At 52.6% G+C, this 17335-nt stretch overlaps 1 protein-coding gene and 1 long non-coding RNA gene across 3 annotated transcripts; one reads left to right on the top strand and one right to left on the bottom strand.

Annotated features, from left to right (window-relative positions):
• Positions 1 to 542: 542 nt before the first annotated feature.
• On the bottom strand, positions 543 to 14429 carry Gm46762. 2 transcript variants are annotated; one of them, XR_003953899.1, is made up of 3 exons: positions 12800 to 14429; positions 3468 to 3663; positions 543 to 3352 (listed from the first exon to the last, which is right to left on the bottom strand). It is a non-coding gene; the product is annotated as a predicted gene, 46762 (long non-coding RNA). The 2 variants fall into 2 exon arrangements; XR_001783450.1 differs by lacking the exon at positions 12800 to 14429 and having other exon boundaries at positions 543 to 1087; positions 2457 to 3352; positions 3468 to 3795.
• A 607-nt stretch (positions 14430 to 15036) lies between these two features.
• Dusp2 (dual specificity phosphatase 2) lies at positions 15037 to 17255 on the top strand. The gene is made up of 4 exons (NM_010090.2): positions 15037 to 15515; positions 15655 to 15776; positions 16127 to 16346; positions 16459 to 17255. The coding sequence occupies exons 1-4, from the start codon at positions 15116 to 15118 to the stop codon at positions 16671 to 16673; spliced, it is 957 nt and encodes a 318-aa protein (NP_034220.2). The 5' UTR covers positions 15037 to 15115; the 3' UTR covers positions 16674 to 17255.
• Positions 17256 to 17335: the final 80 nt, after the last annotated feature.

Below are 17335 nucleotides of genomic sequence, written 5' to 3' on the forward strand. Positions count from 1 at the left end.
TCTGCTGGAGACCTACAGAAGGACACTGGAAGAAGGAAGATTCACTCTTCTTTGACTGCTTGCTCTTACTTGCCAGCACATCTGTTGGGAACTACTTCCATAGAAGACCAGCTGAAACAAGTAGCCTCGTGGGCCTGAGCAACTACTAGATTCTTGGACTTCCTGTTGTTATAAAATGAAAGAACCAGAATATGTTTCATAGAGGCGTGGTATGGTGAGGTGGAAGGGGTGCCTCTTCGGGCCCATGCTGAGACATCCCTTCCCCCTGAGGTACCAGCCATACATGGATATAGTATGGAATAGAATTTATTTAGGGCATGGGGAGGGGAATTGAGGAGGGAGTAGAGAGAGAGAAAGGCAGAGAGAGTGAGAGAGAGAGAGAGAGTAGGAAAGTAAGAGAGTAAGAGAACAAGGAGGGGGCAAACAGCCCCTTTTATAGTGAGTCAGGTATACCTAACTGTTGCCAGGTAACTGTGGGGTGGACCCTAGAAGGAATGCTAACATTCCTTCATTTTGGTTTAATTAAAAAAAAGGAAAAACTAGACAGGGCGATGGTGAAGCAGGAATAGGGCCTTCATGATCTTTAGCTGCTTCCTGCTGACTTTGGGGTGTCTGGGGAGCCTAAGAAGATGTGGATGGGATGTTGGTCTAGCCTTAGGAGAGTCAGCTGTTTCCTTGCTGTCAGGGTCTGTGGAACCATCCGTGGGTAGGAAGGAGCAGGTCCAGTAGAAGCCGCTGTGTCTGTGAGAGCAGATTGAACATCTGTGAGTTGCTTCTCTGGAGCTGTCCTGGATGTAGATTTTGAATAAACAACTGGACTTGACAAGATGCTGAAACACACACATTTATATTAGAGGTAGAGAATAAAGTTAAGTATGTTTGGGAGAAAAAAAGTTTCTTAGGCATATTTGAAAGTACATTTGAAACCCTTAGGCCTTGGTGGTTGGGGGTGAGGGGAGTCCCAATCCCAGGGCACAAGAGAGGAAGCTCACCGTCTGGGATAGGTAGGCCATTGACTGGCAGGTGTACTTATCTGGATGGAGTTTATTTGGTCCACGAGAGGTAGATCTGAGTGGGTTTCCTGTAGCTTATAAGTTTACAAAAGAGATACATTTGTTAACGGCATGATAATTTTTAAAGATGAGCTTAAGCACACCTGGCTGTTGCCAGGTAACTGTGGGGCGGAGCCTAGAAGAAATGCTAACATTTCTCATCCACAGCTGCACATGGTTGGCTTAGTTGGACTACAGACTGTAAGTCACCACAATAAATTCCCTTAATATATAGAGACATTCGGTAAGTTCTGTGACCCTAGAGGACCCTGACTAACACATGGGGTGAGCTTCTCTACGTATGTGTGAGGAAGTGGATCTTGAAAAAAACTTCTTTCAGGAGCAGGTGGCTGACAGCTCAGGAGGGATGTCTTCCCGGTCCCAGGCCTCTCCAGGCCCAAGCATTAGTGCTGCTGTTCCCCCAAAACAAACCTCTCAGCAAAAGGCATTACAAGGAAGGCTCAGATAGGCTGGCGGGGCACTGGCTCTCTGTGGACCCAGCCTGAAGGTGGACAACCATAAGGGTCGCTTTTCTCTCTGTCTTCTCTTGCCTCCAGGATTCAGGAAGTGGGGCAGGGGCCAGGAGATTGAGGAACCAAGAAAAGAAAGGCCCTGAGGGAACCTATGTCCTCAGTTGGGAGAGGGCACACAGGACAGAGGCAGCCCTGTGTCTGGGCAGTATAACAAGCTTGGGATCTCCCTAGAGTTGGGTGCTGTCCCTGTTCTCAGGACCAACTAACTTTCTTGAAGGCATGAATCTGCTGTTTATTTAAATCATTTCCCCACAGACAGCCCTTCACGGTTTCCAGAATGCCTTCCGGGATGGCGAGGCTCGGTGAATTTCCACAGCATTTTCTCAGCACAGTGCTGAGGTGGCCCGGCTTTAGCCCCTTCCTCAGTGAGGCTAAGGGGACATGACTCATCAGAGGGGTAGCCCAGCACTGGCTGGGAAGGGAAAGGTTCCTTATTGTTGGTACATAAACAGTTTCTATTTCTCTCATTTGATGAGCTGTTGGGTCTCTTCTCAGCTGGGATCAGTTACCCACTCTGGACTCAATAATGAGAAGCTACCTCCTGCCCTACAGGGTTGGGTGTGGTTTGAGATGTTTGGCCTTATGTCAGGGTTTCTGGGCCTCTGGATGCCACCTTGCTGGGTGCCCCCAGGGTCACCCCCTTGTATCCTTTTCTACAGTTGGAGGAGCCATTAACCAATAAGCCCCTCCTGCCTGTACTGCCTCCCACTTCCCAGGCCCCCAGGGTCCTGGATGGGGAGACAGGCATTACCAAAACCAAGTCTGGGACACCACTGTGATAATTTCTTCCATCCCACAGGAACCAAACCAGTTTTTAAACCCTCATTCTAAGAGCTGTTGGGTCTCTTCCCTGCTGGGATCTGTGACTGACCCTGGATTCAATATTGAGAGGCCACCATTGCCCTGCAGGGTTGGCTTTCCACAGTTCCGGTGCTGATTGACGCTTGGGAGAAGGACCAGCCAAGGCCTGTAGAATGGGGGTGGGGGTGTAGAAGGGGGTGCCTGAGTCAGTCAGAGTGATGGGGGGAGGGGCAGCCTGAATCAATCTGCACCCCCCCCCACACACACACAGCCCTTTGCTTAGGCCTCTGGAGGCCATGACTCATTTCCCCCTCTGGGTCTCAGATTTCTCCCATGAAGGAGGCCTGAAGACAATCCCTGGGGTGAGGATGGAGGAGGTCACTGGGGAGAAGGGGTGGGATGGGTAGTGACAGCTGTATGCACCCTTGCCTCAGGGGATCAAGCCTCTAAGTGCTTCACAGTACTGGGTGCTAGGCATTCAAGAGGTAGTCACTTCACAAACTAGGAGGCTTCCTGGAGGAGGTGGTACCAGCGCTGCACTCCAGCAAGGGAGCTTGGAGCATTCTGCCTCTATCTGGGCTCTTGGATGAAAGGATACTGTGAACTAAAAGGGTGTGGGGACCCAGGGAGCTGCATGGTAGGGGGGAACTCTTGGGCTTTGCCACAGAACTGAGCCAGAAATAGGAAGAGATAACAGCCTTAACTGTCCTGCTGAGGGGTTCAGGTTCCCCTCAGATGTCCTTAGGCAAATAATTTGGAATAGTGTGGAAGCTGGCTGGAGCTGGGAGGCAGGCACCCAGGCCCTGGGCAGGAGGAACCATTACCATAGTCAGGTTAGGGCTGAGAGCAGTGGCAGCTGTCTGTGATCCCAGCACTTGGGAGGCTGAGACAGGACAGTGGAGAGGACTGAGGCCAGGCCCGGTTACACGAGGAGATGCTGCTGCCGTCCTTTGCTTGTTTTGAAATCTGGTTAGGAGATAACAAGAGTTAGCTGGTTAGTTCTGAAAGGAACTGGTTGTTTTGGGAAACCTCTGTGCCATAACCTCACTTGGGCCTCAGAACAGTTTGTTCTGTCACTCACATGCGTGGGTGGTGAGTCTCTCGGATCCTTTCACAGGATCCTTTCACACCACGGTGTTAAGTGCTGCCTTCCTGTTAACCAGTGTGGGCTGGGAACATGGCTCAGCTGGTCAAATGCTCTGCTCTTCACTCACTGGGAGCACTGGGTTCGGTCCCCAGCACGGTGTAAAACCAGGCACACACACGTGGTTTCAGCTCTTAGGAGGCCAAGGCAAGAGGAGCAGAAGTTCACGGTCAATGTGCTGTGCTGGAGTTAGAGGCCAGCTGGCAGTCTTGGATATATGCACCAAACCAAACCAAAAAAACCCGAAACAACAACAAAAACGTGGATCTTGCATCAAACAAAACAAAACAAAACAACATTACCAACCAACCAACCAACCAAACAAACAAAAAAGCCTTGCTCTTTGCCCTTCTCCTTCCTTACGCCCTCATTCCAAACAAGTTCTGGAGGGTCATACGTGAACTGCGGAGAAGGCTCAGCAGATAAAGCTCTGGCCTCACAAGCCTGGAAGATGGAGGGAGACAGACAATCCACAGAGTTATACCATGATTTCTACATGTATGCTGTGGTACGGCATACCCTGCTATCCTACACACACACACTTTTTTTTTTTTTTCAAGAGTAAAGACAGGTGTTTGGGGGAGAGAGTCCCAGCAGATGGGATCTGGCCACATGTAAAGTCACATGCCCCAGATCCTGGACAGACATCTGTCTCTATTCTGCTCCCACTTGGGCAGGGCTAATTGCATACCAGTTCAGAAGCTGCTGGACATGGAAGGGCTAGCAAGGCTGCACCCGTTCTTGGGAGCCCTCCCCAGAGGGCTTGGTGGGAGTGCTTCCCTGGCACTGTCACTGGGAAATAGGGCAGGTGGCTAAGGCACACGAAAGAACGGGCTGGCCGGGCATGGTGGCGCACGCCTTTAATCCCAGCACTCGGGAGGCAGAGGCAGGCGGATTTCTGAGTTCGAGGCCAGCCTGGTCTACAGAGTGAGTTCCAGGACAGCCAGAGCTATACAGAGAAACCCTGTCTTGAAAAAAAAAAAAAAAGGAAAAAAAAAAAAAAACCGAAAGAACGGGCTGTTCCTCACTTCTACGTGGCTCACATTCTGGGAGATCTCTTCATCTATAGTGGGGCTGGTCATTACTGTCTCTCAGAGGAATGGGAAGCTGAAAGCTGTCTTGTGCTAGTCTCAGAGTACTTGGGAATGTGAAAATGTGGCCAAGTGGTTCTTTTTGTATTGTTGGGGCTGCTAGAATGGAGCAAAAAAACCCCTCAGTGCCCGGGGCCTGGGACATTGCAACAAGATTTGGTTTCTTGTCAGGGATAGTCTGGTTCTAGGATCTAGGGAGCATGGTGTAGGTAGGTGGTGTATGTATGGGGAATTTTCCAGTTGGGTCCATTAACAACTAGACTAGGATCTGACACCTATAAGCTTCCTGGCTTGGCAGGTGAAGAGTGGACAAAGGTGCATGAGGAAGTTGCCGAAACTCTTGCTGTACTTAACTGGAAGGGTCTGTGAAGGTCTTGTTGGCCATTCCCCTGCCTCAAGGACACCCCTGTTCACAGAAGGAAAAGACTCTGGATGGTGTGTGAGTGTACGAGTGTGTGTGTGTGTGTGTGTGTGTGTGTGTGTGTGTGTGTTCAGAATACTTACCTTGGTCCTTCATCCTATACTTTCTGGTTTTACTTCTTCTGCTCCGAGGGACAAATAACCTGTGCTGAGCTTAGACCTGGTCTGGTTCAGCCAGGATGCTCATGTCCATTCTTAGACCAGGGAGGTGGCACCGAGTGCCAACTCTGGTCTCAAAGTGTATGCTCCAGCCTGGGGCTGCCACTGAGTTGGGGGAGAGGTGCAGAGGCAAGTCAGCTGAGTCCAGCTAGGATGTGTGAAAGTTCTATAGCCGAGGTGCACCCCTCTTCCTATCCACACCGCAAGGAATACCAAGAGCAAACGTGCAGAATTTCGGGTTCAGAGGGAATGAAGTTGTGGGTGGAAGCTGTTTTGTTTTGTTTGTTTATTGTTTTGTTTTGTTTTTTTTCAAGACAGGGTTTTTTCAAGACAGCGTAACAGCTCTGGCTATCCTGAGACTTGATTTTTGTAGACCTTGTTGTCCTTAAACTCAAGAGATCTGTTTGCTTTTGCCTCCTGAGTGCTGGAGGTAAAGGCATTTGCCATCACAGGTAGCTAGTGTGTGGAGTTTTTTTTAAAGCCAGGCTTAAAGAGGGAGGGAATGAGGTCAACACTATCCCGAGGCTTTGATCAGTGTAGGCTCCAGTGCCTGAGTGGCAGGGGCTCAACCTTTCTTTCTGCAGAAGAAGCTAACATGGAGAAGGACTTGTCAAGGTGTGGGAGGATTGGGCCCCTAGCCCAACTGCTCAGCCCTCCTTCCTGAGCCCTCCTGTCCTCCTCTGGCTAAGGCTCAGGGTTGGGAGCAGGGGTGAGGATGGGGCAGCCTAAAGAGGGCAGGAGGGAGAAATTGAGGAGGAGGGGCAGGGCTGGCAGGCTTGGAGAGAACAGAGCCAGACCTAGAGAGAAGCGAAGACACTGGCTTTCCTTCGCCTTTCCCTGGCTTGCAGCCTGAGTGAAGGTGGCAGGCCTTCCCTTGTGCTGCTATGTCCTGTGTGTCTTCACCCTCAGCAGGGAGGTGCCTCAGCACCACCAAGGCCTAATGACTGTTGCCTGGGGCTTCCCACTGAGGCCTGGGGCTTCCTCCTCCTTTTCTTGAGCTGCTCCTGAGAGATGTCCATCCCAGCCACCCAGCCCTGTGAGAGCTGGCACAGGGTGGGCCTGGTTCCTCTAGGTTCTGGTCCAGAAGCCAGGTGTATGCCATCACAGCTCTCGCCTAGTCTAGCCTGGAAGGCCTTTCCTGGCCACTGGGAGCCACCTCACCAGGATTTTTCCCTCTTCAGGGAAATCTGTATTGGGAAGTTGAGGCCGTTAATCCTTGCTTAGGCCCCAATATGGGTGAAAGGCTGGGAACAGGGCCCTCAGGCCAGCAGCCTGAGCCTGGAAGGAAAAGGGGACAGAACATGATTTATTCTCCAGAAGGTCCTGGAAAGGATAAGGCATAGCATGGTGCTACCACAGCACTGGCTGCTGCCTCATCCCAGAGCAGTGAAGGGCTGCAGGGTCGCATCGCTGCGATGACCAAGCTCATCTCCATCTGGCAGTGTTCCTGGGGCACCCAGTATAGCACCTGACACCAGAGGTAGAGAACCCTACTGCTAAATTGACAAGTCGGAGACTGATGAGACATCATGAACCATTTTTTTCTACCTGGACATCTCCCAAGTTGACATCCCTCTCAGATCAGCACTGATAATGGAGATGAAACATGTGTGAGGGGTGTGTGTGAGGTCTTTGGTTCTAACCGATGTGGTGTGTGCATGTACATGTGAGTAAATGTGTGTGTGTGATTGGTGTACCTGTAGGTATATCAGAATGAGGTATATCTGATGGTGTGTATGTTGTACTGTTGTGGGTGTCAGTACCTATGAGAGAATAAAACAGTAAATAGGCCCAGAAATGGTCATGGCAGTCTGAGAGCTTGACACTCCTGAGCGGACAGGACTTGCATGTAGGCAGGATACGGTCCACACTAGACGTGGACAGGCACTTACAGGTAGTGCTTTGCCTCAGGATGAGTGGTCAGGGGTGAAGGTCGGGCTGTGAGCTGCAGAAAGACAGGAGGGAGTGTGTGAGGAGTTGGCCTGTGGACCTGGGGTCTGGCTCCTAGGTGGAACTGCTGATGCAGGCTTTCTGTGGGCTACGCTGGCACTTGGGAGGCCACATCATGGAGAGTGTGTCACGTATCCATGGGTCACAGAGGATGTCTCGCTTTAACTGTGTAGCACTGTGGCTCTGAGGACGGGTATGCTAATAGGGCTGTGTAATCTCAGGGTACATGTGTGTGAGACTGTGTACACGTCTGTGTATGAGCACATGTGACCCACACACACACACCCACCCCCGTCTGGGGAGACTCTGGGACGACCTGCAATGGTTGAGCTTCTTCAGGAATCATCATCTGCAGGAAACACCTTATCTAACTTGAACATTAGTCCTGCCTGAGGCTCCCAGGTGCTTCCTCTCTGCTGTTAACTTGAGGCCCTGTCCCCATATCCTGCTGAGTCTGTCCATTTCCTTTCCACCTCCCCCTCCCCTGCTAGTTCCCTCAGACTGTGGCTTGGATACTCTCCTTTTTAGCCTTTGCCTCAGCTTAGAGTGAGCAAACCACTTGCAATCACAGAAGTCGGAGTTGCAGGGAGCACACACAGCAGGACTCTGGCTGGGCTTGGCTTCAGGGGGATGAGGATGGACAGGGGGATGAGGATGGACAGGACGAGGATGGACAGGAGGCTTGGCCTCATCTTGCCCGAGGAATCTGGCTACATCGACAGTCCTCCCCACTCCTCACAACTACCCCTTCCAGTGGACTCAAAGTTCTTGCTGGCTCTTTTCCTTTGATACCCATGCTGAAGTCACTGTCCCCAGTCCCTGAGCCACTGCATTAGCATCTAGCTTACTCTGTGTCGGCCTTTACCCCCTTCTTGTTCATCTCTCACAGCTAAGTGCCAGTCTGATGGTTCTGCCCCATCAGAACCTTCCAAGGGTTTCCATTGGCCTTTCAATAGGGTTAGATCCTCACTGGAAGTAAAGGGCCTGCCAGCCAGCTGCTCCCCAAACCCCTCTGCTTGGCCTTCTGCTGTTGCTTTGCTCTGGGCTACCTCCTCCCAGCTGGCCCCTGTCATCCCTCAAGTTATAGCTAAAGGCCACATTCAGTGGAACCCTCCTCATCATGGCTCTGCTCTCTCCATGCCCTCTGAGAAGCTGCTTGTCACAGCTTCTGCCACTCTGACATATTTACAGCCTGGTCTCTGGCTCCCATGGAAGGTCACCCAGAGAGGACAGAAGCCTTGTCTATTTCTTTCATGGTCACATCCCTAGCACCCAGAACAAAGCCTAGCACCCTGTAGATGTATATACCTGGTGAGCCATGAGTACTGACTGGGTTGTGAGGAGGTCTGAGGCAAGTCACCAAAGTGGATGTGGCTGAGCTTGCCCTTGGACCCAGGACATTCTGCTCTTCATGGAAGTGATGATTATCACTCCTTGATATGCCTGGAATGTTTGCTTTCTAGAATCGTCCCCTGCTCTGAGGACCTTAGGACATTTCTTTTCTGGAGCCTTGGGAATGGCGGGAAGCCAGTAGAGATGCCTCGATCCCCAAACCAGACCTGGGTACTGTGTTTTTTTTGGTGGGGAGCACAGTGGACTCTTAGCAAGGAGCAGAGGCCTGCGTGTCTGCAGCCTCCAGATATTTGCAATTAGGCTGGGAAACATCACTCCCAATCCTGAGATAGCCAGTGTCTCCAAGATGGGAAATTCAGGGGCCAGGGCTTAAAGAGAAGAGGTGCTGTGGGCAGAGCAGGGCATGTGGTGGGATCTAGGACCTGGGCAGTGGATCTAGGGCTCCGCACGGATCCTGGGAGCATTGTAGGAAGGGCCTAACACTTAAGTTCCAAGTGTGGCTGTCAGCTGACTCCAAGGGCTTGAGCAAATTGCACAGTTTCTCAGCATCTTGGGTCCCCCATACTGGGACACTGGAACACTGTTATATATATTTGATGTAGCATTCTTTCTGGCCTGTAGGGATTCCGATCAGTTTTAGAAAGGTCTCATCAGGTCAGAGCAGGGCCTGACATTCATATGTCACATTCAACGTAGTCATTATTGTGAAGAAGGGCATGTGGGTGGTATGTGTCCAGGGAGGGGGTGAATGCAGGACAAAGGCAGGTCTTTGCAGACTCTGTCTTAAGGCAGGTAAGTCTAACGGTTAAAACCCAGGCTCCATTCAGTATTCCCATAGGCTGGGTGGCTGTTCTAGTTAGGGTTCCTGTTGCTGTGATGAAACACCACGACCAAAAGCAACTTAGAGATAAAGGGTTATTTTTGCTTAGGCTTCCATATCTCTGTTCCATCATTAAAGAAAGGCAGGGCAGGAACTAAAGCAGGGCAGGAACCTGGAGGCAGGAGCTGATGCAGAGGCCATGGAGGGCTGCTGCTTACGGACTTGCTCCCTATGGCTTGCTCTGTCTGCTTTTTTTATGGAACCCAGGACCACCAGCTGATAGGTCTCCCCACCTACACTTGTGGGGGCCCTCCCCCATCAATCACCAATTAGGAGAATGCCCTACAGGCTTGTCTAAAGCCTATTGTTCGGAGGCATGGAGGCATTTTCTTAATTGAGGCTCCCTCCATTCTGATGACAGCTTATATCAAGTTAACAAAAAAACTAGCCAGCACAGTGGCCTTGGTACCTCCACTGGCATGGTTTTCAACTTTGGTTTGTTTCAGTTCATTTGTGCTGCTAGAACCGAGTGCACGAGGCTGCGCAACTACTAAAAAACAGGGACAGAACCAGAAGGGTTGGCATCACTGGAGGGCCGGCCATCTTACTCTGGTGGAGGGTGGACTCATTTCCCCCCACCAACCCATTCAACTCTCTTGGCATAGTCACCTCTCACTAGGCCCTTCTAAATAACCTCCTGTGACCATAATGCTGTGACCATGATGGGGTAACCCCCAACCATAGAAGTATTTTTGTTGCTACCTCATAACTGTAATTTTTCTACTGCTATGAATTGTAGTGTAAATATATGTGTTTACTTAACCAATGTGTTTATTTAGCCATATGTATTATCTTAAGCAACCCCTGTGAAAGGGTGATTTGACCCCTGGAGGGGTCATGACCTATAAATGGAGAACCAGTGTTCTAAACATTGTTGCATGGAGCACTGTAAGTAGCCAAGGCATACTTTTTTTTTTTAAGATTTATTTTATATATATATTTTTTATATATATGTACACTGTAGTTATCTTCAGACACACCAGATGAGGGCATCAGATTTCATTACAGATGGTTGTGAGCCACCATGTAGTTGCTGGGATTTGAACTCATGACTTCTGGAAGAGCAGTCAGTGCTCTTAACCACTGAGCCATCTCTCCAGCCCCAAGGCATACTTTTGTGTGAATGCATTGAAGCCATCGCAGTTTCTCTGTCTCCAAGAGACAGAGATCAGTAGGCTATGATGAAGCTTAGACATAGCAGTGCCTATAAGGCTCCTAACATACTGCTAGTTGTTGATTCCTTTATAAAGGGCCCAGAAAAGGGTAAAGCATTTGCCTAAAATCCACACTAATTGAGCAGCCCAACTGTGTTTCAGCCAAGGCCATATGACTCCAGAGCCCCTGTGGCTGACTGAGTTATCTTACACCTGCCTCTGTCATCTCTGCTGCCACTGCCACCAGTCTGTCTGTCTTCCGGGAGGTATGGGAAGCCCAGCCTGGTCTCCGATCCTGGAAGTCTCTAAATCCTCAGGACCTAGAAATCCCTTTGCCTCCCAGCACAGTGTACCTAGCTCTGGTCATGACAGAGTCCCAGGAGTCCTCTTGTCACCCTGGAACTCAGTTTGGTGACATTTCTGAGAATGAGTTGCTTGTGAGGTTGTACATTGGTGGCAGCTTTTCCTCCACAGCCTGCTCTTCACTCCTTCACTGTGCCTGAGCCACAGATGCCTCTGGCTGCCAGCATGGGAGTGGGGTTAGTTAACTGGGAGATGGGGGAGGATGGGGAGGGGGTCATCCAGGCTTGAGAGGCCAATATATGCTGGAGATGATGGGTGTACTGGGGGGCGTCCCCTCCAGCCATGTCCAGACACAGGCAGGGGCATAGGCAAAACCCCAGTCCTTGCATGGATACACACGGGTCACGGTGTAGACTCTGCCCTGACCATGAGGGTGCTCACCATTGTCCATTGTGCTCCCCCTTCCCCTGTGACTCATGCTCTTGTTTTTACAGGAGACCATAGCCATGGGGAGAGCCAGATCTCCAGAATCACACAATGCACACAACGCACTGGAAGGGGCAGTGACAGCGCCCTCCAGGGCAAGGTGTTCCCACTCTGGTGTCTCCTACCCGCATCATCGCTTACAAAGTGTTTGGGAACCGTCTGGGTCTTACCTAATAGCTTTCCCAAGTTGACTTGATTTTCTTTTACAACCCTAGCATTTATTTTAAAAGGAAAAAGATAACCATTACTCTAATGGATAGTGTCACCCGCCACGAATACAACATGGTCGAGAAGGCAGGTATTTCTGGGATGAGGTCAGCTCCTTGAAGGCATGCGTCACTAGGGGTTTACTGCTAGATCCCCACCCCCAAAGCAGGACTGGCACTCAAGTTCTCAGGACTGAGTCACTGAATGAGTGCAGGGGTGAGGGACCTGAGCATTGGTGACGAGGAGGAAGAGTGGAGGTCACGGGGCCCCAAAGCTAGCCAGCCACAAGTGGACAGAGTCGGATCATTGAAAGGGATTTGAAAAGCGTAGAACTTCCTTACTGTGTGCTTTGGAGTTCTTCAGTGCCCTATTCAGAATGCTGCCTCTGCACATCAGAGGACCACATGGGCACAAGAGGGACCCAGAGCTCAGGTGGCCGGCCCCTCTTACCCACATTCAGCATGAGGGAGGATCCAGGGGAGCCTCCTTGGTAGAGCTGCCTACATCTCTCTGCCCCTGCCCCCGTAAACTAATCTGACAGACATGTCGGACATGCCAGTCCCTTCTACCACATCCCCGTCTACAGTCTGACCAGCATGATCTCTGGGTCTTCCTGAGTCACCTTCCCCAGCAGGAGATTGAATGGCCATGTGACCTTCTGGCAAGACTGTGATGGCAGCTGAGCTCAGGGCCTGGGGTTCAGGTCTTCGCCCGACAGGAGCCTATGGGGGTGGCTGCAGCATAGCATCCTGGTGGGAGGCCTGGCACCGGAAAGCCGACGTCACTCCTGACTCACTCACTCTTCAGGCAGGGCTGGGGGTGGGTGGCCTGTCACTCATCTCCACGGTCACTCTCACCTTTATGACTCTCCTGGCTCAGGCCTCTCTGCCCAGTCACTCACATCTCCTTTCCACCCGGGCCATCCACTTGAGGCTGGCCTTGGACTGGGGAGGAAGGGAAAGAGGGTCAGGGTAGAGCCTGGAGCATCTGACTGTGGAAGGGAAATCCATGGGGCAAGCAGACTGAGCAGACAAACCAGAATCCCAAAGGCAGAAGGCCAGTGACGTCTAAGCAGCCATCCAAATAAATGGTTACAGAAAAGAACAACACAGGGAATCATCACTTCTTCCAAATGAGTCCCACACGGTCTTAATTAAAGAAAGAAAAATAAATAAAACCTGAGCCTCAAACTCACTTGTTAGGTCTGTTCTGTAACAGCCAGGCCATGAACAACCTTAAACAGAAACCAACCGTGTGGTCACTTACTGTCTAGTGAAGAGGCACTTGGCAGCCTGTGCCAGCAGCCATCCTGGCTGGGGCCCCATCTCATGTTATCCCCAGCCGATGTCCAGAGTCCTATCTCCTCTTGGCAGGCTTCCAGCGAATGGTTCTGGACAAACAGGGTCCTGAGGAGGTAGCAAGGGGTGGCAGACAACCTACAGATGACTCATTGGTGGCGGCATTGGGGGGTGGGGATCTTCAGTCAGAACAGGAGCTGGGGAGGGATGTGGGCTCTTCTACCCCAGCCTTGGACTTTCATCAGGTGTTGAAGGTGGGGGTTTCCCCCTGATTTGGGACTCCAGCAGAAGATGAAGGCAAGCTCCTCTTTTATGGTTCAGTTTGGCTTCTTTGAGTTCATCTGTGTTTGTCAGAGCTGAAAAGGGTACCACGCCAAGGACAGTGGCTTTGGGGTGTATGTGTGACAGATCCGCATTGGCTCATATGCAAAGACTGAGGCACCCAGCAGACTCTGAGGGACACACTCTCACCCTGCCAGGGGGCCCAGCAGCTCAGTTCAGCACTGGAGTCAGGGGCTGGAGTTTCCCACAAAGCTAAGTTGATTTCACTCCTGCTGCAGGGACCTCAGCTAGCAGGGCCTCCCCTCTTCTCCACAGCTGGAAGGCTGTGGCTCCAGGCATGGCAGGTGACTCTGTTCAGCAAGACTAGACATGATGGTCCCCCTCCATGCTCTGTAATTTGTCCCTGGAATCAGCCATTAAGTCATCTGTGAGGCTGATGCCAAGGATAAGAGCCCCCTATCAGCTTCAGGGATCTATGGTCCAGACTCCCTGGCTGGGCTGCCAGTTGTGCTGTATCAGCCTCCAGACAGGCTTGGTGGGAAGGGACCCAGGCTGTGGCCCTGGAACCAACTTGCATGACCGTGCCACTGAGACACAAGTCCATGACTCCTGGTCCAGGAGTCCTCGTAGCTCTCCCTGGCATTCTGTATCCCCCACAAGCCCCAAGTTCCCCAAATCAAGAGGAAAGGCATAATATTTTGCTCGAGCACCTATATACCTACCATACCTTATGTTAGGGGTCCCCACAGGTTCTAGCCACAGGCCTCCAAGAAACAAAGGATCTGCAGGGATGCTGGAAGGGTCTTAGTAAAGGCAGAGGATTGGCTCAGGGCAATAAAGATTTGGGAGGCTGGGTTCTGAACACTGTCCCCACCCGCCTGCTTCAGTTCAGCCACCTACCAACTTTCTCGCCCCCAACGCAGGAGTGTCCCGGGGGGCCCACGTGCAGCTGGGCCTCACCACATCCGGGAGGGGGGGGCGGGCAGGCACTTGAGTGGGGGAGCACAGAATGGCTGTGAGTTACCCAGTTTTTCATTCTTACAGTTTGGTGTGGGACCAGGGCCTGTCCCAGAGGGGTTTGTAGCTCCTAAGGGGTCGGAAGGGAACAGGTTCTGTGAATAGTCCTTCTTCCCCTGAAATTCCCGCCAGGCCTGGCTATGCCCTGGGAGAGCCCAGCATCGTCAACAGAGTTCCTCTTTAGCCCTGGCCTGTGGCATGGGAACTACTTCTTTTTAGGCTCTTGGGGGTTTCCCTGGGCCCCTGGGGAAAGAAACTGTCCCAGTCATAAGAGGAAACTCGTCACAGGCCCCTGCGCCCCTTCCCCATTAAAGCCCCTCCCACCCCACCCCACCCCCGCCCCTGCCCCAGGGCTTTGGCTTTCCAGGACTCCTCCACCTGGGCCTGGGCCTGACATGGGAGAATAGGACAATTTCCTGACGGTTGGTGTCTTTCCTAATAGTGTATCATTATGGGTAGCAACAGGTAATTTGTCCATTTTTGCTATCGAAATTCCTAGAATGAAAACCCTGGGAGAAAATGGGAAAAGTGAGGAAGCTGAAGACCTGAGTAACTCAAAGGCTCGGTGCAGCTGAGAGCTGAGTTCCTAAGCACTTAGTGGCTTGAAGCCTGGCAAAGAGTGGGGAGCACTGGGGCATATACACTGGAGAGACGTGGGTGGGGCCTCTAGACTCCAGGCCGACACTTGTCACGGTCTGGTTCCCAGTTTCTTCCCCCGCGTGTCCCTCCCCCTGATGCCCCGCCCCACCCACCCCCTGTCCGCTCAGGGAGCCCCGGGGGCGGCCCAGCCAGAGTCCCACGTGAAGCCGCGGGGGCGGGCACCGGCGCCTTCCTGCTCTACCCTTGTATGGTGACCCGAGGGGCCAGCCCTCGAGTATTTAAGCCCGGGCTCGACGAAGAGCCCCCAGAACCGTCAGCTCCCGCCACACAGACACCGCGCCGCCGGAGCCGAGGGAGAGGACATCCGGAAGCAGGAGGCTTTGCGATGCCGATCGCCATGGGGCTGGAGACGGCGTGCGAGCTAGAGTGCGCGGCGCTGGGCGCGCTGCTGCGGGAGCCGCGGGAGGCCGAGCGCACGCTGCTGCTCGACTGCCGCCCGTTCCTGGCCTTCTGCCGGAGCCACGTGCGCGCCGCGCGACCGGTGCCCTGGAACGCGCTGCTGCGGCGGCGTGCGCGCGGCACCCCCGCCGCTGCCCTCGCCTGTCTGTTGCCCGACCGCGCACTCCGGGCGCGCCTGGGCCGCGGGGAGCTGGCCCGTGCCGTGGTGCTGGATGAAAGCAGCGCGTCTGTGGCCGAGCTCCCGCCGGACGGCCCCGCTCACCTGCTGCTAGCCGCACTGCAGCACGAGATGCGCGGGGGACCCACGACCGTGTGCTTCTTGCGAGGTGAGCCCGCGCCCCGCGCCCTGCGCCCTTCGCCCCTTCTCCCATGTTCCGCGCCCCGCGCTCTTAGCCCCTTGTCCCACGTTCCGTGCCCCGTTCCCGACCTCTTGGCTAATCATACCCTTTCTTGTCTTTCCCACAGGCGGTTTCAAAAGCTTCCAGACGTACTGTCCGGATCTGTGCTCTGAAGCTCCTGCCCAGGCCCTGCCTCCTGCTGGGGCCGAAAATAGCAACTCTGACCCGAGGGTTCCGATCTATGACCAGGTGAGTTGATATTCGAATTTGTTGTCTTCATTGTGCATTCTAGAGGGATGCCTCTGGAGAACGCCAGTGGGGAAAGACAGGGGTGTGTTCCAATATACATTCCCAGATGTGGAGAGTGTTTGTGTGACCTGCAAATGGTGTGAACGTGTATATATCCTCATACAGACTTTAAGGCATATGTGGCACAAAGTGTCTGAACATATGTCCCCTTGTGGCCTCAAGACTTTTAATTCTGTCCTTGGTCAGAAGGCCTAGAGCTTCTCTTGTTTCTAGCCAATCCAAGATGTCTGGATCAAGCCCTCCAGCACAAGGCTGAGTGAGGTCTCACCACCGTCCCCTTCCTCCTCCAGGGTGGTCCTGTGGAAATCTTGCCCTACCTGTACTTGGGCAGCTGCAACCACTCCTCAGATCTTCAGGGCCTGCAGGCCTGCGGCATCACAGCAGTTCTCAATGTCTCTGCCAGCTGCCCCAACCACTTTGAGGGTCTTTTCCATTACAAGAGCATTCCAGTAGAAGATAACCAGATGGTGGAGATAAGTGCCTGGTTCCAGGAGGCTATCAGCTTCATAGGTAGGGGAGCCTCAGCCCAGGGTTCTGTGGGAACTGTAGGGGAGAAGGTACAGGCACCTGATTCCTCTGTCCACCTTCCTGTCTGACTCTCGGCTCCACATTTCTTTTTCAGACTCGGTGAAGAATAGTGGGGGCCGGGTGCTGGTGCACTGCCAAGCTGGCATCTCTCGCTCAGCCACCATCTGCCTGGCATACCTGATTCAGAGCCACCGGGTACGGCTGGACGAGGCCTTTGACTTTGTTAAGCAACGTCGGGGAGTCATCTCCCCCAACTTCAGTTTCATGGGGCAGCTGCTACAGCTGGAGACCCAGGTGCTGTGTCACTGAGGCAAAGCCCAGCCTGGCCCCACCCACAGCTCTGGCTTTGACTGACTCCTGGGGGAAGCTGCTGTGGCCCAGCTCCTCCCTCCTCATCTTGCCGTCCCACTGGGGTGCTAGGAAATCCAGGATGACGGCTGCTCTGATATGGTGCTCTTCTGAGGTGGCATAAGGGCTGGCCCTTATTTGCTCTCCCTCCTTCGACTTGCAGAAATTAATTTAATTAATTAATTTACTATATTAAAGCCCTTGGTCACCCAAGGGCTCAGAAAACAAGCTGTGACAAGCAGAAACCATGTCTAGGGGTGTGCAGCCCTTGACCCAAAGCTTAAGCCTTGTGCTCCCAGGGGAGCCAGGAAGTGACGTGTGTGTCATGTTACGGACATCTGACTTTTGTGTGTGTGTGTGTGGGCATCTCGCTGTAATTGGTGCTGAAAAGTTATTTGTGTTCAACTGACATTTAACGCTCTCTCCCCAACTTCCTCCCGGCCCTGTGGGCCAGGGAGGGGCGTTGGAAACAGCACTTTATATTTATATAGAACATTGAGGTTGTGTCAATAAAAACAGTGTTTTGTTTAAAAAAGAGCAGTACCACATTGTCTGGTCTCAAGTCTGTGCCTGCGATGGCTGAGTGGTCTGCCTTGGCCTGGGCTGGCCTGGGCTGGCCTGGG

The sequence above is a fragment of the Mus musculus genome, chromosome 2 (assembly GCF_000001635.26).
Source record: "Mus musculus strain C57BL/6J chromosome 2, GRCm38.p6 C57BL/6J".
Taxonomy (NCBI): Eukaryota; Metazoa; Chordata; class Mammalia; order Rodentia; family Muridae; genus Mus; species Mus musculus.